Source organism: Poecilia latipinna, unplaced genomic scaffold (genome assembly GCF_001443285.1).
Source record: "Poecilia latipinna isolate Pla-1442-1.1 unplaced genomic scaffold, P_latipinna-1.0 Scaffold299, whole genome shotgun sequence".
NCBI classification, from domain to species: Eukaryota; Metazoa; Chordata; class Actinopteri; order Cyprinodontiformes; family Poeciliidae; genus Poecilia; species Poecilia latipinna.
Window position 1 is genome coordinate 85,905 of NW_015112915.1, and position 24,580 is coordinate 110,484.

Sequence of the window (24,580 nt, forward strand, 5' to 3'; positions counted from 1 at the left end):
TTCAAGAGTCACCTTAGAATCACTGCAAACACACCCAAATGCCCCTGACGAGCAGTAAATGAGAAAACAGCGGTGGAAAGTCAGTGTTGTTGCTCAAAGGTCATATGAGAAGATCTGGTTTATTAAAGAGGAGCTTGTGTGAGCTTGTCCCTGTCAGCATCAGAATGCTCAGCACAGGCACACTCTTTACACTCACGCGGCTCAGCGATAATGCAGACTGTGTCGTAGAAGGGGGAACGACAGAAAAGCAAAAGCAAAGAGGATAAAATTGAAAAACCTCTTATGAAAGTGGCAGGGTCAGGATGTTTCAGAGGATTCATCTGAAAGAAGCTCAGCGTGCTCTTAAGGTTGCTGCGTTTGAATGAAAATGCTAAAAAACATTTGAACTGGAGAAAAATGTGGCGATAGTAAAGGAATGCAGCGAAGCTTTGAGGTTTTCACATTTTCTTGTTTCACAATCACATATATTCTATTTAAATGAGTTTTTACGTAATAGCGTAAAATGATACATGGTTTTCAAATGTTTTCACCCTCTTTTACTCTGATACTGTGAAATAAAATCCATTTAACTTCAAAAATCAGAGTAAGTGCAGCTGTAGGCCTCAGAGATTTGACAGGGAGCATCAGAAAAGAAACAGCATCATGAAACTCAAGGAAGACAAGTTGATTCAGACCTAAACATATCCCTGTTTTTATAGTGGCCCAGTCAAAGTCCAGACGAAAAACATGTAGGAATATGTAGGACGTCTTGAAAATGTATGTTAACAGGCACCTTTTCTCCAATCTGACGAAGTTATTTTATAAAGCAGAATGAACTCAAAAGTCAGTCTCTACGTGTAAAAAGCTGGTATAGGCTGAAGAAACGTCTCTCTTTTCACAAATACACTGAGCCCCATTGAAAACCTCATGGTTATTCCACCAAAGATGGATTTCTGAACTTTCCCCGAGTTAAAACATTGGCATTGTTGTTGGTAAATTAATATAAACTAGTTTTATTTGCATTATTTGAGATCTGAAAGCATTGCATCTTTTTTGTTTTTTTTTGACATTTCTCATTTTCTGCAAATAAATACAAAAGTTTTACTTGGAATTTCGGAGACATGTCAAAACAATGTTCATTTTACTGAAACATTAAATAAACATTTGAAGTGGTCTCAATTTTTTTATTTCAGATTTATGCTCAATTGTGTGTTGGGTTATCATAAAATCCTGACATTATACACACACGTACATTTTTATGTTTTATGTATGACTTACTTCTTTCTCACTTCATTCACTACTAAGACCATTTTTAAAATCTCGTTTTTCCATTTTCTTTCTGTGAAGGTGGTGTACAAGAACAACGATGTACGGTTGGAGCTTTCCAGACTGGCCAAGCAGGGCGACCCAAAGATGAAGGTGTTCTCTTTTAGCTACATTAAACGATGCATTATCCTCTTACACACTGAACATGTGCACTTTTTTTGTCTCATAACCCCCTGCCACGTCCCATGAGTCTTTAACTGTAAGGAATTCAACTAAATGGGATTACATTTGTTAAAGGCACTCAACCTCTTTGGTCTTTTACTCTGTTCACAGCTGGGAGCTGGCTTCATTTCAGCCTCAGACTACAAAGGAGCCGTTTTTGGCCTTGATTTTTAGTGCTAAATGTCTCAAACCTTTTTACATCTTAGTTTTTCTGCAACCTTCACAGGTCAGTGGTGTGGTGTCCTTTAAGTGCGAGAGCGTGGCAACACTGGATCCAGTGACGTTTGACACCCCAGAGTCATTCGTGGCTTTGAGCAAGTGGATGGCGAAGAAGGCGGGATCCATTTCGTTTGACTTCAGGACCACAGAGCCGAACGGGCTGATGCTTTTCAGCCATGGCAAACCCAGACAACAGCAGCGCAAAGACCCCCGCACCCCTCCTACCGTCAAGGTGAAGCTAACAGAGCACCACCACCAACTTTAAGCTAAAACAGATTAAAACCATGAATAGCTAATCAAAAGACGATGCTTGAATTTAATTGCTCGCCAATCAAAGTGAAAACCTTTGTGCTTTATGTTGAACATCAGTTATTTTTTTTCCGTCTAGTTAAAAAATTTGAGATTGAGCCCTCAGAAATATTTCTTTAATCATTTTTTGTATGTGAACTGAGTTCTGATTTTTTAAAGACATCGATAGTTTTTAGGTTTTAAAATGACAACTTCTAGAAAACCGTGAACTCTCATTCATATTTATTTTTTAAACATATATGCAGGCAGAGATACAGTTTCCTCCACATTGGCAAATATGCTAAAAGAAAACTTAAAATACATTAATCTTTTTCTAAAGCATCCACCTTGGAAAATGTAAAAACAAATAAATCTATGTTAGGGAATCACACTTCTACAATTCCTCCAAATATAACTGAATGATATTATTGCAGTGATTATTACACACAGTGTAGTATTGGCCTTGTTTCATAATTTTCTCTAGGTTTGTAGAGGATGTGTCCACAGGGAAACTGTCCATGCAGCTATTTTCTCCATGTATAGATTAAAACATGGCTGTATTACAACGTTTCTGCATCAAAAATTCTTCCTTTTTCATCTTTTCACAAGCTTTTAAACTCTGTTCATTATCAAAATTAGATGTGTTAGATATTGTGAATGTTATTTATAAATATGTAACTTTTGAAAGACATTTTGCGTGTGAGACGACTGGGTTACAAAATATAGATTTTTTTAAAGTTGTCTGTGTGTTTTCAACTGAATTAGGATTATTTTTGCACCTCTGAATCCACAAATTACATTTGGTTTTCTCAATCAGGTCAGATGTTTATTCTAATCCAATCTTCTGACTAAATTGATGACATTTTGTGACATTATCAGTTAATTTCCGTTACTATTTCTCATCCAAAAAAGGTTTTAGGATTAAAAAATTTGTTTTCTATCAGAATATATTAATTAAACGATACAAACTTGGATTTCTGTAAATTGAATAAAAAACACTGATAAGGGTAAGTACATGTAAATTGAACATTATGTCTTCATCTCTCCTCCTGCTCGTCAATCATTGATCCCAGATTATCGGAAAATCAATCCACATGTGAGAACAAGTTGTGCATTTTGATGCTCATGTTGCATCCAGAGGTCAGAAAGTTGACCTGGTTGAGCAAAACCAATGTGATTTTTTTGATTCAGCGCATCAAAATGACCCTAAATCAGTTGAAAAACTCAGACAGTTTTTTGGCCAGTGCTATCAGTTTAGACTTCAGCAGTTTAGACTTTTTGCTCATACATGCAGCAGCGCTTTACATATTCATTAATTCTGCTGTTTTCCCAGAATGTTGACAGTTTTTATGTTAATTGTACAGGTGGATTTTTTTGCCATTGAAATGCTGGACGGTCACCTGTACCTGCTGCTGGACATGGGATCTGGGACCACAAAGACCAAGGCCATCGACAGAAAGGTCAATGACGGGGAATGGTATCACGTTGACTTCCAGAGAGACGGACGCTCAGGTAAACTTTCTCTGAAAGGTGACGTAAGCATCAAAACAATTCCCACGTTTTAATCACTCATAGCTCCTAAATGCACCTGGAGCTTTTGCAGGCATTTTATTCAAGACGGTGACCGCATTTGACCTAAAACAATATTTTATTTTATTTTATTTTACTTTAAAGTATTGATTTATATCATATCATATTCATTCATACCCTGGTGATGAAAATACTGTTGATTAATGAAGTATATATTTCACTTGTTTGATGTCAGAACAGCTAAATAGTTTTCTGTTTATCTTGGACGATGACATTACAACAGGTGCAAGATTTGATCTGATCAGCTTAGATTTGTAGACATAAGGTGAGAAAAACAACTTTTAAGTCATTTCAACTAAGTCTGATGCATTTGAGCTTTATTGCATTCTAGCCTTTAACAAACCGTTTTAGTTTTGTTTTTTTTAGGAGAAATTTGATTTTAAAAAAATAGATGAGGTCAAAAGAGCTCAGATCAGCAGCGTTATGCCTTTTGTGATGTCACCACATTGACTTTTTAACATTTCTCCACTAAATTGTAAAATAAATTAATACAAGCCGGCCATGATAACTTTCTACAGATAAAACACCATATCAAACATAAAAGTGGCTAATTTTAAAGAAAAGTCTTGCTGGTAACTTTAATTTATTTATTCTTTAAGAGAGCCTTGGAAAAACCGAAGATTTATTTTAATCAGCTTGTTTATATGTTCTGCGCAGCCTTGCACTTGTGTAGCTATTGTTCTACCTCTGTGTTAATTATAGACTAAAAGCCTTCAGTAGAGGCTGCCAGTGTTCTTGACAGGGGTCTTGTTTGAATGTTGTAACTGAATAAATGTCTGAAAATAAGGGAATTAATGATTTATTGGTGGCACAATATTGAATGTAGCACTTTTAGCCCAGCTGGAGTTGGCAAATATAAAGAAAAAGCAAAAACGAAAACAAATAGTCGCTGTCTGTTGTAGCGCCATCACTTCATCTTAGCATGGGCTTATTTAAATGGTTTTATGTGCTCCAAAAATACAACATTATTAACAGAAATATGCAACTCATCTTCTATTATTACTCTGTTCTGCCACAGAAATGGAAAAAGTCTCCCATCTGGGGTGAGCGAAAACATTCGAATGCATCTCTGACCCTTTTTGTTTACTTCAATTGACAAGATTAATTAGTTTTAGGCTTTAGAAAAAAACATAAAAAATGTTTAGAGCAATTAAAATCAAAGAATTATCAACTACAACCACTGTCGTGGAAATGTTTAGGTTAAAAACTGAGATTTCAGTAGTTAACTAAAGTGCTAAATCACAGACTAGAGCAAATAAAGGAAAATCAAACAAAAAATAGTTCAGCAAATATTTGTTTTTAAGCATTTTAACAGTTGTTGAATTGCACTGTATACTTAATAAACTATTGTAGGGCTGAAGCGAGTAATCGGATTAATTGTGATGAATCAAATATTGAAATAATTGTTAACCAATTTAGAAATAGATTAATTGTTAACTGGAGTGTACAGATTCAATAAAGGTCATTTTGTGAAATAACAACATAGTCAGAGCTGTTACTAAACCAAAACTGTACAAAAAATATGTACATTTTGCTTTTAAGATGAAAAAAAAGGTCTGTAAATATGCTCAAAGCTACTCAAGCTGCAAAGTTTTAGCTTCACCAGGTTCAAAAACTGTAAGCTAAAACAAATTTTTGTCAATAAAATGTTTATTTTTTTACTTAAAAATTGATTTTTATTATTTATTTACGTATTTGCATTTTTTTATGTATTTATAATATTGTATAAATAGGCTGAAGTAATTAACTAAAAAATATGAAGCATTTGCCTTTGTAGCAAATATTTTGCATTTCTTAATCAGATAAAAATGCAAAAAAATGATCTGACTAATAAATAAATTGTGACAGTAATCGATATAATAATTAATTATAAAAATAATCTTTAGTTTCAGTTAAGCTAATTAACTAAGCTGCCAATATTTTGGGTTAATAAAGTATTTTCTGTTTGTTCTTTACTAAAATAACTTAGTAAGGTGCACTAAGACTCGTAGAAGGTGAAATTATTGAATTATTATTAAATTTTTTACTCAGCACATCCCAGCTTTCAGGGTGATGACTAAGGCAAGGGATTTTAATTGCCTCTGACTATAACAGTGATGTGTGGGTGATGATGAGGAAGAGAAAGATTGACGCTGGTGATGATGACTCTGTAGATTGCGATGCGAACGATCGCGCTGAAGGTCAGCAGAGTTTTAAAGGTTGTTTTGTTGTGCGCAGGAACCATCTCGGTGAACAGCGTGAGAACGGCGTACACGGCTCCGGGGGACAGTGAGATCCTGGACCTGGACGACACGCTGTACCTCGGAGGACTTCCTGAGGATCGCGCCGGACTCATTTTCCCCACAGAGGTTTGTGTGTGGCATATTTAATTTCACAGCCAGCAGCACAGGAATCTTTTCTTCAGAGAAAAGAAGGTGTTTAGATATGATGGGAAGTTGGATGAAGATAAATGCCGGTTAATCCTGGATGAAAAGCTCGGAGGCCGAAAAAGATTTAAGGCTGGGCCGTATGTTCATCTTGCAGCAGGACAACGACCCTAAACATAGAGCCAGAGGTACAAAGGGAGCGTAGATCAAAGAATTTCACGACTGCGACTTGCCCTGACCTAACTCTAATCTAACTCCAATCAAGGATCGGTGGCAACACTTAAAACATTTTCTCTCCTTCCAATTTAACCGAACTTCAAAAAAAGGGCGAAACTTTCAGTCTGTAGATGTACAAAGCGCAAAACCTCAAAAAACTTGTGGTTTTAATTGCAGCAAAAAATGGTTCCACAATCATCGACCGGGCTAACGACAAATGATCAGCACACTTTTTGGATCAAATACTTTGAGAACCACGTATCGTTTAGTAAAGTAAAATGCATTGAAGGTTATGGTGGTAATGCTAGAAAAACGTGAAAAAGCTGAAAATTTGCTAGGTTCTCAATCAATAAATCAAATTTTATTTGTATAAGACATTTCAGCAGCAAGGCATTTCAAGGTGCTTTACATAATTAAAATAAAAACAGCATGTGAAAAAGAGAAAGAGATTTAAAAAACATAATTAAAACGTTAACAGTGAGAAAGAGACATAAAAAGCTGTAGAACTTTAGTTGAGACGCTGTCAACTGGGACTCCAACCCTTTGTACTTTAGTCAAAACGCCGTAGCTAGTTGATTAACATAAATAATTTAAGTTTATTTGAAAGAAAAGATCTGGCTGGAGTCATTGGACTCTATATTGATCTGCCTGCTTTGTAGTGTTTTATTTAACTTGCCTCATCCAGTAGGCAAACAAGCAAAAATAGGCATTTTCGATTTTTCTCAAATCACTTTACCAATAGGTAATTATTTGTCTGATTAATTTTTAATTGGTTGGACTTTTGTTGCTCCTTTTTAGAGGTTAAGCTTTGGAGGAAAAAAAACAGTAGTCAAAGCTATGCAAAGATGTGCTGCATCATTTAAGGCTCATATCAGGTGATTCTTTTGCTGGATACTTTACTCAGATTTCACAGCAAAGCTGCATTTATGCCTACATTTATAAAACATAACACAACTGGGCTGATACCTCAAATAAGGTAATCTAAAATGGATATCTATCAGCTGAAAAACACTGCGTTCTAGGCTCTGCATTAACCAGAAGTTGATTGATGATGTGTGTTTTTCTTCGTGGCACTTTGCTCGTACGTGATTAATGGCAGAATTAACCATGATGGTTCTGATAGATCCACAGTGCTTTAAAGTGACGCCTTCTCCCACCTGCAAAGAGTCCCAGCTTCATGAAAGAAGCTCACTCTGCACTAGAATCCACTCATTATTTCTAGGTAGTTTATGCACAGGTGATAAGCAAAAGTGTAGAATCGGTTTTGGTTGTGTTTTCTTTGCATTACCATCCTGCTACAAATTCATACTCCTTGATTTTCAATCTACTTTGCCAGATCTTCTATTTATATTCTGTGGATGCTTTGAGTCTCCTTGGCATAAAACGTACCATAAAATCTAATTTAAGGTTTCTCCAAAACCAGCTTAAAAGGTCAAATCACCCCCCCATGAAATGTTTCTGACCTTTTGCAATTCTAATTTTCACACAAAGGTATAACAACTACTAGAGATATATGACAATTTTTTATTAATCTTGATTAAACCGCATTACTTTTCATGCGTCAACAGGAGTAGAAAATGGTGTACAGAACCACACTGGCCCGTTCATTAGAGCTCTCACCTTCACATGTACAAAAACAACCAACAAATGTGACAAAAATATGGAGGAACTACACCCCTAAGAAGAACTGAAACATGTTTATAAATATGCAACAAAAAAAGAAAAGAAAAACACACCGCAAACAAAAACGATCGTTTGTTCTTCAGGTGTGGACAGCCCTGCTGAACTACGGCTACGTAGGCTGCATCAGAGACCTGTTTGTGGACGGGCAGAGTAAAGACATCAGGCGGCTTGCTGAGGCCCAGCGGGCGGTTGGAGTGAAGCCTTCGTGCTCCAGAGAGCTGCCCAAACAGTGCCTGTCCAACCCCTGCCAGCACAACGGCAACTGCAGGGAGGGCTGGAACCGCTACGTCTGCGACTGCTCCGGTACTGGATACCTGGGGCGCTCCTGTGAGCGAGGTGAGAATGACGAGACGCTAGCGAGGAAGGCGGTGAGAAATAAACTCTTCAACCGGACTCTTGGCAGGCTGTTGTCACGCTCACCGATGACAAACCCTCTTTCTCACAATAGGGATGAGTCAGATAACTAAAAACAGCCTCTAAACACCAACATTTTGTGAAAAATATTTCAAATGTCATGATGTAAAATGCAGCCGTAATGACAGATATGTCATTTGTCATCCTGAGAACAATGCCTTTGGAATGAATGACAGAAGACGGATGACAAAGGGCAGAAAAGTCAGAAGTAGTCAAGTCAGAAACACCCTCATCCACAGTCGAAAATACATTACGATCATCAGTTATACTGGGCCGTAAAATCTTTATTCATTATACCTTTGAGTTATGCTTTTATTCCTTTAAAAGCCCCATCCTAGCAGATTACATCAGCATGACAGTACTCGCTCTGATGTGCTAAAAAGGCACACTCATAAAAATTTATGGTAGATAAAAATGTGACTAAAGTCCTTTTCAAATAAAAGAGCTGAAATGGAGTTTACCCTCAACTACCTCTCTTCTGATGCAGAGAGGAGGGCAGAAGAAGAGCGCAGTAGGTATGCAGGCATATTGGTAGACCACCACTCAAAGTGCCTTACAGAAAATTACATAAATATAAACACATAAATAGTAAAATGACATTTAAAACTAATTAATAGGCAAGAAAAGATACATTTAACTATATTCTACATACGTCAGGTGCTAAGGAGCATCAAAATTAGACGCTGCCTCTCTTTCTTTAGTTCTGGTCCTGTGAACACTGAGTGGTCTCTCTTGACTTGAGGGGTTTAGATTAAGGATTACTGACCAGTAATTAGATTTCAAAGTCGACCATTTTCAAACAGGGAGCCGGTGCACTTACTTAAGGTCTGCTGGGATCTATGTCCCTGTTGTTAACAAACAGGAGGAAATTCTGACTCATTCCACTAATTGATGTTTCAGACACACTTTGTGATTGATTGTGTTTGTGTCCCGATTAAGAAATGCAATGTTGGAACACATATTTCAAGAGATTTAGCAGTTCTTCATAATCTGAGTTATGTGGAAGATCTTAGATTAGGGGTCTGCGATTTGTGGCTCCAGAGTCGCAAGGGGCTTTTTGGACCTTCCATAATGTGCTCTTAATAATTTTGGCAAAAATTTAAATTAACTACTTAATGTTTTTAAAAACAGATGCAAAATTTCTAATTGTTTAAAAAAAAAATTCTGCAGTATATGCACTAAATCTTCACACAAAAATGACACCAAAAGTACCAATAATATGCTTTTAGATCTGTTTTCCTTGTCATTAAGTTCAAATGTGCTTATTTTAAAAGAAAACATACATCTTTAGAACATAAAGATAAATATATTGAAGTAGCTACTGTGTTTCTCAAAAGTTATGTAATCTAAATAAGTTTAATTTGGCTGTCCTGAGAGCAAAATGTCTCTTTAAGTTATAAAGGTTGCAGATCCCTAATCTGGATATTGAATTATGGCTAAAAAAGACAAAGTGGTTCTTCTCTGCTAAATGATAACCTTAACCAATTTTTCACACAACCCAGTCCTGCTCCAATCCACTAGCCGGCATGTTTTGATCAAGTGTGTTAACTGTGTTGGTATAAAATGCTCAGCAGCAAAATAATAGTAGTAGCTCTGGTTTTCTCTCTTTGGCTGAATCTGTTTTTCTATTTTATTCAAAATTACACATTTTCTGTGTTGGAGGCAGAGTAGTAAAATGCAGGCAGAGAACGGAGAGGAAGGAACAAAGGTGAAAGAAAAGTGGTGGGAGGAAGCAGAGCTGCAGACAGGGCTATTGGACGGCTATAGATGTAGTGACTGGGAATCGATGAGAGAGGAAATGTGCAGAAAGCGGGGAGCGGGAGCCATGACAGAGAAAGGAGGAGAGAAGGAGGGGGAGGATTCACCGGGCTGGAACCACCATATGACAGAGTGTGAGATGGGAATAGAAAATCTGCCTGAGAGGGAGAGAGTTATGAGAAAAGGTATGAGTTCACATCGAAAGCGAATCGACAGAGGGACTGATAGAGGCCTGTTGGAGGAAGCGAGATGGAGTCAGACAAGAAAAAAAATAAATAAGGACGAAATGTTGTTTGTGTCACAACCAGTGATGCGTCTCAAGTGATGATTGTACTATCATCTAACAACAGATATACGGTGCACACACAAATGCACACAGGCGTCCTGAAAGGTGTTGATATGAAAATGTTTTATTTCAGAGGACAAGAATCTGAAGCGAGCCTTTCTCTCCTGTTTTCCGTTGCTCTTTCTTCCTATCTTTATCTTTCTTCATCCCTCTCTGTGTGCACTGAGGGGTCACTAACTGGTGGTTCAGTGGATTGAGGAAGCGCAGATGGAGAAGCAGATGGAGGGAGTGATTGCCCGTGTTTATGCCTTCTACCTGCGGTTTCTCCATCCCTCTTTTTTTTTCTTCCTCATTCTCCCACTCTCTTTGTTATCCTCTCTCTCTCTCTCTCTCCCCACTTTATTAAACAAACACAGTTAAGGTGCTTCGGCACAGAAGGTCTTTTAATTTCGCCACGTATTTTGAGTTTCATCTTGCCTTTCCTTCACATGATGACAGAAAGAGTTAAGAGAATAACAAAAGCATATAAAACACTCAATTCTGAAGCTATGAGGTATAGGCTTGCACAATAGAAATGTGGTAAGTAATTAAATAAAATTTAAATGTATACACTACTGTTATCTGTTCCAATATACATAAAAAGCTTCCTCTCAGTCGCAATGAAAAAATAGGGAAAAAATCCTATCTTTTGATTCAGGCACATTTATTAATTGGGGAAACTTATCTCGTGTTTGAAAAACTGTTGTCAACAAAATCACCAGTGTCATAATTATTTCTTTGAAAGGAATTCAACTAAAGGAATTTTGTGATTGATAAGTTTCCAAATTTTGAGTTTCTGTTTCAGTGGAAAATGACATGAAATTTCCACTTCTCTTAGCCACTCTTTAAGATGGGAAAGACAAGAGCACATGCCATCTCAGCAAGGAGGTAGTAGTATGTAAATGTTGCTCTTTCCCTCTTTTACAACTTAGTGTCTCTCTCTTGTTTTTACCCCCCTCTGATTACAACTGGTTTAGAAAATAATTTAATTTGATGAGAAATGTTTAAGTTTCATCTTGCTTGAAAAACTTAAAATATGACAAAGTATTACACAAAAAAACATTCATATGGTCAACAAGAAAAAAAAAAGCAATATTTTCGGTAGAAATCAAATTAGCCTTGTTAATAATTTATTCATATAAATGTTAAATATCTACAGTGGCCTCTATTATTATGGCACCCTTGATAAAAATTAGTAGAAAGCTTTGAAATAATTTTTTTTTTGCAGGTGAAAAATAATCTCACACTGAAAAATATTTGACAAATTTTACTTTAATGTGTATACATTTATTCAGTGGAGAAAAATAACAGTTTTTAACAAAAAAGATTCTTTCTTAGATTGATTACAGTGCCTAGGAACCTTTATTTAATAATCTGGTTTTCCGGGGGTAGAACTATGACGTGACAGACAGAAGTGTGTTGATATCATGTGCTTTTTCTCGACTGATCTGTGGAGCATCAGTGGCTTATTTTGCTAATATAAACTATTATTAGAGGTATTTATAAAAATCAGATGTAGTTACAGTAAGTCCAACCAGGCATAACCACAGTTTGACATCAGGTCAGAACAGGTGATACATGAAACCTGACTGGACCAGAAAAATCTTTTTTTTTTTTTTTAGACTAACAGTATATCTACCCAGATATAGATATAGATACACATAAAGTAGTATAACCAACACATTGAGGAGAGAGAATGCATTCAAGAAATGACAGTATACTGAATTGAAATAAAGGAGTGTATTGCACTCATTTGTATTTGAAAGATTTGGTGGATAACAGACCTATGACTGCATTTTTTCTGATGCACAAAACGGTGTAATTTAAAAGTGAACAGTGTAAAAGGTAGATATAAAGGTAGATCACTATAGATATAAGTTTCTCTTCATCCAGACTTAAACACCTCTTAGCACTGCCACAGGAAGTAACTTTAACCATCCGTTTACAGCTAAGAACTGAAAACATCCTGAACATATGAAATTGCTGAATTAAAACTGCATGTAGTTTGTAAAACAACTCAAAAACACATTGTTTGTGCTGGAAGTGCTTTATCTAAAAGTGCTACACTAGGTGACAAGTCATCACAGCAGAAATCAATCTAATCTACTTTATTTAGTTCACTTGTTCAGCTGCTTGTTAACAAACAGTGAATCAGCCAATTAGATGATGACAAATTGCTGAAGTTCAGAACGGGAGGAAAATCAGATTTAGGTAACTTTTACAGCATCACTGATGTTAAGGGTGGGCATTTCTCATAATGTTTTTCACTTGAAAGTTCTTAATATGATAAGAATTTTGATTCATTGTTCCAGTTACTGATGTTTAGAATGACCCAAAGCCATCCATATAGTCGGGATTATTAATTTAGAAAATGGAGGGTACAGTTCATACAGGATCGCCAAAATTGAGTTTAACTTTCCCTGGGCTGATAAGTCTTGACTTCAGCTGCAATATTCAGATTTAATAAAATCAACATACAAGCAGAGATCGAACCGTCCTGGTATCAACGATGTGGTTAGTGTATGTATGTATATATATATATATATATATATATATATATATATATATATATATATATATATATATATATATATATATATATATATATATATAAACTTGTTATTTAACATATCATATATGGAAATGATAGGTTGGGATCTGCTCACCAGAGATAAGGTTAGACAGAAATTAAGACACAAAGCCATATTTTGCCTTAGAGTCACAATGAGGTCCTTGACACCAGGGAAAATATTGAATGCCACCATCTTTGTTCCTTATTCTTCCTGGTATGAACCATTTAGTGGAAGCTACAGGCGTTTAATGGTTTGTGACACAGCCAGTATGCATTTTGCCGTCGCTTTCTTTTCCATTTCCTGGCATAAATAGACCTGCACTCTTCCTTCTCACTGACTCTCCATCCTCTGTTTGGCTGGTTGTGAGTCAGGTGCTGTGGTTTGGAAAATTTAGTCAGCTGTCTCGCTTATCAAAAATGTATGCACGTGTGCGCCCGAGTGGGTGTATGTGTGGCTGTTAGTTATGTTATCTGTGATATAACAGGCCAACCACCTTCTTTTTTTTCCTCAAGTTAATGAGGATTCATTTGCATTTTAGCCAAGAGCTTTGCTGCCTCTCCCTCGTCTTTTTCCTCCCTTTCGTGCTCTGTCCTTATTTTCTCTCCCCCTGCTCTCACTTTACTAAACCCCTCTCTGTTCACACTTAAATTCACTCACTTATTCTGACATGCACACACACACTATCTCTCTCTTTCCCTCCTTCTTAGCTCATCAGTATTCATGACGCCTTACTCCCTTCCTGTTCTCTTGTTTTTTTTGTGTGGTTTTTTTTTTTTTTTTGCCTCAGCTTCAACCGTCTCCCACAGAAACAGGGTGAGCGAATCCAAAGCATAAATTGCGTGGAGAGATACATGGGGAAAGGAAGAAGGAGGACAGGAGATAACGATGCAGATGCATGGAGAGCGCATGTAGTTGTGTGGATGTAATTGTCCAATAAAAACAGGGACTCTCGAAGGTAAACAGTTTAGCAATTGGGGACTGGCCTCAGCGGGTAGCAGGGAGAGGAGATTATGAATATGCAAATGAGTATGCAAAAGACATTAAAGTGGGATCACCTGAGCTTGTTACATTATGACTCCGGGGTCCGGGATGTCAGCGGCGGTGGCTAACACACTCGGCACCTTGCATTTTGATTTAAGCGGATAATGGGGCCAGACAACCAGCTGCAGCTATTTTTGCACCCTCTCCTCCAAGGCGAGGGAGTGATGATGAATCAGGGTTGGGAAAGTGACGGGATAATTTTATCGGAAGCAGGTTTTGAGTCTCAACATGTCGCGGCGGGGGAAATAAGGGAGTGCGGCAGTACCGAAACATACTCTGTCATGTTTAAATCTGATTCACTCTTTGTCAGAAAATGCTTTTGTGCTTTTCTCTTCCCCTACCTTGTGTTTCTTCCCCTCTCCGTCAATCACCGCTCTGCCATTTCTCCGTTTTGTACGTTTCCTGCACAGATGCGACCATCCTCTCCTACGACGGCAGTAAGTTTATGAAGGTGCAGCTGCCTGTGGCGATGCACACTGAGGCGGAGGACGTCTCGCTACGCTTTCGCTCCCAGCGGGCCTACGGCATTCTCATGGCAACCACATCCCGGAACTCGGCAGACACCCTTCGTCTGGAGCTTGACGGCGGCCGAGTCCGACTCACTGTAAACCTAGGTACACCCAACCGCACCCATATGTGCACACACACAGCAGAATCTTAAATTTTAATTACCTGTCAGGGGAATGCAGCTGACACCAGCCTCATGGCTATTTCCTGCACACATTTATATGTTGAATAATAATTCTGTCTTACTATTCTGAACAAATCTAGAAAATTCAGCTGTATCTGTGGTAATTTGACTCATTCTTGACAGAGTTACAGACTTTGGTAGGAATCCAAATTTGTTCCCTGGTGAAGATCTATAAAAAGCTTAAACATAAACTCATCTTTTATCACAGTGGCACAATACCAATTATGTCACTGCTGTAAAATCCAACCTTTATTTTCAGGACATTTATTCAGTGGAAATCATAAGTAACTGTTTTTAGCAAAATCATAAACTTTAAAACCTTAAAAGACGCTCGTAACACTTTCTGTGTATTTTGTACCTGTGGGTATCTTGTTAAACATGTCTGTGTTGATTCTTCTGTATGTTTTGGATCGTCAAACAGATCAAACATTTTCAGTATTCTTGCAGAGGCCACCAGATTTTTACAGAATATAAATCCCAGGGCCAATTGAAGAGAAACAGGCCCAAAGCATCATGCATCTTTCACCATACTTAACAGTGGGCATGGGGTGTTTCTTCACAGATTCATCCCTCAGGAGTCTGTAACTCCATAATTTACTTACTGCAACCTACTTAGCTCCAGTGAGCTAAATAGGTTGCAGACCAATGCTCTAGATGCATCGAGTGTTTTAGCTATAGTCTGATCTGAATCAGGTAATGAGTCTAGTTAAAGTTTCAGCAAATTTTAGCAAATGTGATGGAAGCTCAGAAAAGTTTTTTTTTTTATAGCATGGCGCCCAAACAAAGGTTGCTATGGAATGCTTGGTGAGCAAAAGATACCAGTTTTTACAGTTCACTAACAGTGAGCTTTGGAGATTCTTTTATTATTCATTAAAATGTTCTCACTGTGAGTAGTAGAACATTTAATTTGCGTTATGGATCATAAGTCAACTTCTAAAGTTATCACACATTTGCCTTAATTGGATGCTGTTTTCTCTTGTCTTTCCCATTTTGAGAGGTGGTTGAAACAACTGAAACAACAATTGTACAACTGATTTTAAAAAAGCATTATGAGATGCATTTATTAAGATTTTTTTCCCTAAATGGATAAATGTTCTCAAATTAAAGGTTGGTGCAAAAGGAGTTTAAGATTTCACATTTATTTTAAGGTTTTATACACACCTTTACCAGGAAGGCCAATTTATGCGAACCAGAAGTGTATTTTATCATCTGCACGTTGCTCACTGTGTATAAATACACAACAAGTCCAGTCGAACAGAGGGTCAAGCCTTGAGCTGCATTCTCTCTGCTCACTCCCAGCAGACCTGTGCATCCCCAACACTCTCCAACTTATCAAAGCAACAACATACAACTAGTTAACTTCACATGTACACTCATTTTTCAGTCTTAGTTTGCACATGAGTTTAAATGCTTACACAAAGTAACACACACACATGCAAACACATCCTCACAGAGGGGTGCATGTGTTGGTCTCTGGTTGTCTGCAGCCACGTCTTTTCTGTGGTTGACGCCACACGACACACCAAGGCATCGTGGGTTATAAAAAAGAAAAAAGGAGAGAAGGTTTAATCTTCCAGGCGTTTTGTGAAGATTATTCCTCTAAAGGGGCGACTAAACTTCTGGCATGTGTTCGGTGTAGCGGCAATCAACTACTTTAATTCATTTAATAGTCGATAAACCGATGAGTCTTATAGGTTATTAAAACTCCAATCAGTTTCATAGTTTGTCAATAAAACTAATTGCAGCTGATGGGTAATTTTTACCTTTTTATTGAGTTATCTGCACTTAAAAAAGGGGAGGTTTTGTCATTTTCATGATTAATATGAATTAAATTAATCATTATTAATTACAGGAATTAAAGCTGATTAAACACCTTAAAGTTATCAAGTATTTGTTTCACACAAAGATGTCAAGAGGAAGGTTCTTTTAATGGTCTAATTCAGATTTTCATGACCTATTTTAATGGTCGAAGAGGCAGATAATCCTTTCACTTTCAGTTTCAGAATAGCATATATAGGAGAGTGTAAGACGCCTTACTTTGGTCTTACACCAACGATAATCTAATGTCTTTTGGAGGAAAAAGCTGCATAGCTGGCCAAGGGAGGGTTTATCTGATTCAGAACCAGATGACATGCCTGGAGAAAATTCATGTAAACACACATCCGACTTGTGTGTTTTACAAAAATCAAGTAACTATCGTGAAAGTGCTGCACAATATTAGAAAATCATGCATTTTGGATAATATCAACCAATACTGCAACGATTACATCAGGTGCAATAAATCCCAGTTTTCTTCACTTTTCCCATTTGTGTCCGTCAGCATTTTGGAAACTATAGACTGTGTCAGCTGCGGGCATTTATCATAGTGATATTCCACCCATTAAAATGATCTCATAATGCATTAACATGAAATATGTGCACTCAGAACTCTAAAAATATAATAGTTATTGCAGCCCAAACAGTACTTTGTAAAAGTATTACCTATTTCTTGTGCAGCCTCAAAGAAGAATCAGTCTGGCTTTTTTGACTAGCTAAATTATGTCACAGAGAACAAAGCAACCAATCAGGAGTGGATTTTGCTGCAACCATGGTAACTAATTATTGTGAGAGGAAATATCACATTACCAAATTTGAACTGCCTCTTTAACAACAGACGGACAAAGCTTGTGCAGATGCAGTGTGTCAATAAGGACCTTGGTCACAATAATTTATATCATTATACAAGCAAGATGGTAAATTGGTAAATCGGCTGGGACTGTTGGAGAAAACATTAATTATCTTCAAAAATATCTTGTATTTTCAAAATGTTTTTCCAACAGAGAAACTGAAGTTTTCTCTTGTCTAAATCAGAAAACCCAGAAAAGCAAAGAGTCATTCTAAGGCCAAAATCCAAAAAGTTGGTTCACACTACAGCTGTCAATGCACAAACTGACTCACATGACTCATCTCACTCTAAAGCCGTCGCTCTGGCCAGTGCAGCTAGTAACCATGCTGCTTTACGCCTAAATTTAAATATTCCGATTTTTCTCCAGACTTACCAACAAATTTCACGCTCGGAGGAGATGAATTTTGCAGCACACTGTTATAAGAAAACACAGAGTCCATTTTATGGTCCAGTGAGTGTTTCCTCAGCAGTGTATTTGCAAAGCGTACGTGCAGGGTGTGTCGACGTGTGCGTCCCCAGGGCGTGGGGAGTATATGTCTGTGTGTGCAGCATTAACCCTCTGCTCTGCTCTCCCTCCAGACTGTATCAGGATAAACTGTACAGCCAGTAAGTGATCCTCCATCTCACCTAACTCCTCCCCTCCTCCTCCTCAGTATGTGTGTGTGTGTGTATATTGTAGAGAGTGCTTTTAATGTGTCCAACCAGTTTTTACTCCTTTTGTCATGTTCATCTGTTTCATCTTAATCTCTTATTCAACCATCTTTGTGCCGTATGTCTGCTTGCAGATACACACGCGTGCTATAGAACGAAGGCGGTATGGGAGTTGAGTGTGTGCATGTTAGGCTACAGTGCAGGGAGAGGCGCGATAATTTTTTTTTTTTTGCTGAGGGCCTGGGTTTTCCAGGTCGGCCATTTTAGCCAAGAAGGATAGATGGAGGAGAGGAAGTGAAGGGAGTGTAAGTGAAAGAAAAACGGGAGGAGGAGGAGAGAAGATGAGTAGGAGGGGTGATGAGGAAATTAAGAAGAAAGGAGAGGAAGCAGGTGGATGAGTGAGCGACTTCTCCTCTCATTTGTTGTTTTATCTTTAAACACACAACCTATTGTTGAGCGGTTTTTCCTTTTTATTGCCCACACGAGTCGGTGCATTTTTCTGGCCGATGTTTCCGTCCATCCCGCTGCGATCCGAGCCGAGTCCCCCGACGGAGTTTTAATTCCCTCACGTGGAGTTCCTGTCACGACCACGGAGAAGGAGCGAGATGGAGATGGAGTAAGGAGAGAGCGTTGGGTGGGGGGGAGGCGAACGCTCCATGACGGCAAAGAGGTGGTGAAATGGACGACTGCAGTTGCCATAGAAACCCTGCTAGCCACACAGCGCTGCCGTTCCGAATGTCTGCCGGCCAATTTTAGACCGGTCGTCTCAATGAAGATTTCAGTAGGCAGCCGCTTTTCTGGCACACTGTGCATACAATAAATTATGCATATCATATTCAAGGGGGGAAGAAGAAATGTATTTAACAGCCAGGCGCCACTGAAACAGTCCACTCAGCAGTCAAATAAAAGCCTCAGCATTGCAGAGATTTGAGGCTTATCGTTCAGGAAAAAAAGCCATTTGTTATTTAGAGCTAATGAAATATGAATTGCTTTTCTCCATTTTGTTTTCATTATTCCCCTTCTCTTATAATCCTCAGTGGTTTATTTTATTTGCTTTGATTTGTGTTTTCTCTGCAGCAAACAGCCGACAGACTGCAGACAGTGTATTAGTCTCAACTCATCATGCTCGATGCCCTTTTAACTCTTACCCAAAAATAGGTGCATGTTTGTCTGCTCCTAGGTTGAGAGATCACTGCCTCGCTCTCACTTCAGTCTGCTCATTCTCAGCGTATTCAGTTACATGTGGAGACCCACACACACACACACACACACACATGCATCAACTCACACAAGCTCACACATATTCTCCTGCCTTACTCCGGTGCTAAGCAGTGATCCATGGTAACTGGATGAGATGCATTGCCCAGAGCACAGCTGAGTCTCCTCAGGGGAACCCTGTGTCCTCTCTTAATGCACAACGCGCTCTTTCAGCTCCGTAAACGCACACTCGGCCGTTTCACGTTGCCACTTCCATTCTGATCGACTTCTCATATTTGTTTAATTAAGTTTGCTTGTCAGCATTTCTCTCTACCTCCCTACCTGCGAGTTTGTGTTTGCCTGCGTGCCTCCGTGATTGATGTAGACATGCTTGACATTTTCTGCAGCAGAATCTGTTCGGGTCAGTTTACTTCTCACCTCCTCTCTCCACCCCACCGTCATTACCTCCTATAGGTCACTGTAAGCAGATTCAGTCACACCTCACGAGCCCAAAGCGCTTCTGAGAAGGAAAGGGACTTCTGCGTGTGTGTGTGTGCGTGTGTGTGGTGGTGTTGTGTTCAAGGTTGGAGGGGCGGCTGTAAAGTGTAGAGCAAGGGGACGCTGTCAGTCTGTCAAATGTGTGCAGTCAAGTATGTGAAGATATGAGGTTGTAGATGGACAGGGAGAGAGACATCATGCAAACACATCACGGCTTCTTTCATTTTGCTGCACATCAGCACCTTGGAGAGCACTCTGTTGCTCCTCCGTGAGTGTAGTGCCACCTTGAGGCCTGCCGAAGAAATGCACTCCTGGTGGAAAGCTAATTAAAATTGCATTTTCTTGTAAAAGTATTCGTACCACTGGAGCATTTTCATATTTTTCTACCTTTACAGCTACAAACATCTATGTGTTTTATCTGGACTTTTGTGATTAACACAAAGTAGTGCATAATTATTAAGCGGAAGAGAAATTGCATGCTTTTCAGCGTTCCCTTTATTCTCACACCCCAAAATAAAATTCACCATACTCAAATGCCTTTAGAAGTCATGCTAATCACAAATAAAGTCCATCTTTTTGTAATTTCATCTCAGTATAAATCCTGTCAGCTGTTCTGTGGAGGTTTCAGTGGTTTGTTAAAAAACATTCGAGAAAAAACAGCTTCATGAAGACCAGGAAACACAACAGACAAGTCAGGGATAAAGATGTTAAGATCTTAAGGCATTTGACATTTCACTGGTCACTGTTCAACCTTTCATCTACGAAATGTAAATAGTATGACACACCTGCAAACTGACATGCAGGGTTAGGCTAAACATCTGGAAGAAGGTGTTCTATTCGGATGAGAGCAAAATTGAGTTTTTTGACCTACAGGAAAGAGGCTATGTTTAAAGCAAAGCGAAAACTGCTTATCACCGCAAACACACCATCCCCAGAGTGAGATATGATGGTCACAGCTTCATGCTACGAGGAGACTTTTCTTCAGCAGGGACACGAAGCCAGCTGGGCTTGATGGGAAAATTAAGGAAGCTAAGTACAAACTTACAGCCTCCATCTTAGGCATGCATTAGAATAGCCCAAAGTTCAGACTTCATTTGATCTGTATCAAAAGTTGAGAACAGATAATCCACCCTTACTTTGCTTGAACTATTTTACCAACAAATGGACAAATTGTTCAATCTCTATTTGTATAAAGCCAGTCGAGAAATACCAAAATATTACCCAGTACTTTGTACCAAATAGATGCTTAGGAATTAGAAACTACTTTGTATTTATCCATCATAAAATCACATTAAACTGTCATTAAGTTTGTAGTGGTGAGAATGTGAAAGCGTTCAAGTCCCTGTAGAGTGTGTGAAGGGTTTGAGGGCAGTTAAGGCAGGTATGAGTGTGCAGTGTGTGTGTTTGTGTGGGTTGTAGGTGGTCATGGCGATGTCGTTTATCCACAGATGGATTGTCTGAGCATGGGCCTGTCGTGACTCACAGCCTCCATCTTAGGCACCCAAAGCATTCCCTTATGTTAATCTTTCAGTCTATGTGTCTCATCACCTGTCTCTCTGCTGTGTCTTAAAGGAGACATGTCTGTCTGTCTGTGTGAGATGGCACAGAGGTGTTTGTCTCCCCAGGATATGTATGATTCCTTACCCCTCTGCTCCCAGCTTCCATTTCCTCAAACTTCTGTCCTCATTTTTTATTCAACCTGCCTGGCTTTCTGCTTTCTCTCCTTCTGGCTTTCTTCTCCTGTCTCTACAACTCTTTTTCTCTCCACCTCTTTGTGCATTTGGTTAATGGTGCTCTGGGCTATGTGTAGGTAAAGGCCCAGAGACAATCTTTGCTGGGTCGGGCCTCAATGATAATGAATGGCACACGGTGAGGGTAGTCCGACGCGGCAAGAGCCTCAAACTCACCGTGGACGACCTGCAGACTGTCGAAGGTAACCACTGCAGCCTTGTAATGTGCAAAGGTTTTTCTTAACATTTTACTTTCAAGGAGACGGATAGTTTTGCATTCTTTAAGAGTTTTAATATTACTTCATGATTTCTGAAGGTCTTTCAGCTTTTTTTCTTTGGACAATGGCTGCTTCTTCATTAATTTCAGTTTCAGTCCAGTAAGTCACCATTTTCAGAGGAGTACTTGCTAGTTAATTCTGACTTTTGAATCATTCAGGCATAAAATCTGTCACAGAATGGTGGAAAATGGATGAGAATAGGACAAAAATTGTAAGATCTCAGAGGCACAAGATTACTGGAACCAAGAGTAGATAAAGACTAAATCAAAACTGAAGCTAAGCATTTAACCAGTCCTCCCAACTGCGAAATGCTGACATTCAAATAGAAATACTGACTTCGATGTGTGAAGCACAGGCCGGGGAAACAGACAGCCTGACAAAAGTAGACCATATATACACACAGTCAGGCTGACGAGACACAGGTGCAAACAGTGAAGACAATAATAAGGAAGACAAGCAGTGAAAGTTCAACTTAGACTTTTCCAAGTAAAGCAGGAAGCAAAGTTTCTCAAAAAATAACACAATATAACTAAAGCTGCTGAGGTTAAAGCCGTGGTGAAATCTGGGAGCAAAAACAACAGCATGACAGAAACGGATCTTGAGTTATGTCTACATTTAGAATCACATAATCTAGTCCTGGAAGGCTGGTATTCTGCAACTTTTGGATGTGTTTCTGCTTTAACACCACTGATTTAAATAATTAGGTTATTAACAGGAGGTAAAGGCTTTGGACCAGAAATGCATCCAAAAATTGCAGGACACACGCCCCTCGGGGACTTAAATTGTAATTTTTGGCAGTTTCAGACTATCACTTTTAGACATAAAGGCTTAGCTAAATATAAGCTTGACAGAACATTGTATTTAAGCACTAATGAGGTAATTCCCAAATATTTGATGATCAGCTGATCTTGGAGATACTTTTCTAAAGACACACCTTTCACAGACTTCCATATGCAGGGGCCAGTTTTGTAATATGATACTGAGATTTTAAGAAGTTACATTACACTGGTTAAACGGAGTATTTATCTTGATAAACATTTCTTTATATGATTAACATATAAAAACAATGAACAGCTGTTAATGCAGCAATATAATCCTTTTTTTTTATTTGAGCTGCTATTTTTGTTTAAAATAAAAAAAATACAGAAAAATCAGCCAAAGTCCAATGAAGAAACTTTAAAGATCTTCAAAATGCACAACGTATTGCTGATCCCTTTAAAGCAGGGGTGTCCAAAGTGTGGCCCAGAGGTGGCTCTTGAAATTATTTTGATTGGTCCCCAACCACAAGTTAAGAATGCTAAAAATTTGGCTTTTAGTAAGCCCACAGTGTGAACAAAGTTTTTTTTATGTTTTGGATCTTTAAGGATTTATAGTTTTCATACAAATTTTGTTTATTATCAAGCAGGTAAAACAAAATCACAAATTAATTTTTTTCATTTTTAATTTAATGAAGTTTGTGGCCCAAGAGAAGCTTAAATTTGCCAGTTTTGGGCCCAGGGGTAGAACATTTGAACATCACTGCTTTAAAGGATTTCAGGAAGGTTTGATTTAATTTTAACAAAATATAAAGATATAAATTTCACAGCACTGTGATTGGTTGCTAGTATTGTTTCATGGGGGACACATTTAACTATTAATGAAACACTAAGTACAGTATCTGTTGTGTTGGAAAAAGTATTTAGAGTAAATCCCGAGCCCTCACCTCTGAAGTTTACCCACCGCCACCAGGTCAAATGGCGGGTGACCACACCCAGCTCGAGTTCCACAACGTGGAGACGGGCATCGTGACGGAGAAGCGCTTCATGCCCATCGTGCCCTCAAACTTCATCGGCCACCTCCAGGGCCTGACGCTGAACGGCATGTCCTACATCGACCTGTGCAAGAATGGCGACATTGACTATTGTGAGCTCAACGCCGTCATCGGCTACAAGAGCATCGTAGCTGACCCCATCACCTTCCGCTCCCGCTCTAGCTTCGTCACGCTGCCCACGCTGCAGGCCTACTACGCCATGCACCTCTTCATGCAGTTCAAGACAACGTCCCCAGACGGTCTTATTCTCTTCAACAGGGGAGACGGCAATGACTTCATAGTCATTGAGTTGGTTAAAGGGTGAGCTGAATAATAAAACTGTGGGTGATAATTTGGAGTAGCCTCTTGTTACTGTGATTTATTAAAGTATACAACATTGAAACTAAATATTCATATACACTGAATAAAAAAAACACATTATCTCTTTTCCTGGTTTGCATCTGCTAGGATGTAAGCATTTGGATTACATACATGTCCTTAATGTTATAGAAGGGATTTTAAACTTGGGTCAAACGTTTTGCATTTCCTTCCACAAGTCTCCCACAATAGTTTGCTGGAGTTCTGGCCCATTCCTCCTGACATAACTGGTCATGTTTGTCCACACAGCTTTCCATCTCTCCCCTTAAATTTTCTATATAACTAAGATCAGGGCTGCATGAAGGCTGCTTTAAAATATTAACTTTGTTGTCTTTAAGCCACTTCATCCACTTAAAGAAGCCATTTGTGCTCAAGTCTCAACATTCTGGTTGATGTTTTCAAACATTGCCCCAATATTTTGACATAAAGCCATCTATTTTGTGCACCAGTCCATCTTGCTGCATAACACTCCCAAATGTTTATCCTGTACTTCACAGCTGGGATGGTGTTGTCAGACTTGCAAGCTTCCCTCTTTCCCTCCAAATGTAAAAATGGTCATTATGGTCCAACAGTCCAGCTTCAATCTGGCTTTTTTGTGTTTCTTTTGGAGTAATGGCTTCCTCCTTGCCTAGTGGCCTTTCAGCCCATGAAAGTAGAGGACATGGTTCACTGTGGAAAAAATACACAGCTTCAGCAGCATCTTCACCAGGTCTTTGGCTTTTATTCTGGGATGGATTTGCACATTTCAGACCAAAACATGCTC

The 24,580-nt window shown here is 38.7% G+C and overlaps 1 protein-coding gene across 9 annotated transcripts in view; it reads left to right on the forward strand.

The window, feature by feature from the left end:
• nrxn1a (neurexin 1a) overlaps positions 1-24,580 on the forward strand; it is an 80,995-nt gene that overhangs the window by 35,494 nt on the left and 20,921 nt on the right. For 7 of the 9 annotated variants that reach the window (XM_015034442.1, XM_015034450.1, XM_015034446.1 and 4 more), the window contains 9 exons: positions 1,327-1,398; positions 1,694-1,918; positions 3,339-3,486; positions 5,782-5,912; positions 7,913-8,165; positions 14,351-14,554; positions 17,876-17,902; positions 21,453-21,575; positions 23,379-23,760. In XM_015034442.1, coding sequence (XP_014889928.1) covers positions 1,327-1,398; positions 1,694-1,918; positions 3,339-3,486; positions 5,782-5,912; positions 7,913-8,165; positions 14,351-14,554; positions 17,876-17,902; positions 21,453-21,575; positions 23,379-23,760 — 1,565 coding nt within the window. The remainder of the gene's footprint in view (positions 1-1,326; positions 1,399-1,693; positions 1,919-3,338; positions 3,487-5,781; positions 5,913-7,912; positions 8,166-14,350; positions 14,555-17,875; positions 17,903-21,452; positions 21,576-23,378; positions 23,761-24,580) is intronic. The other 2 variants (XM_015034451.1, XM_015034447.1) reach the window with 1 other exon arrangement.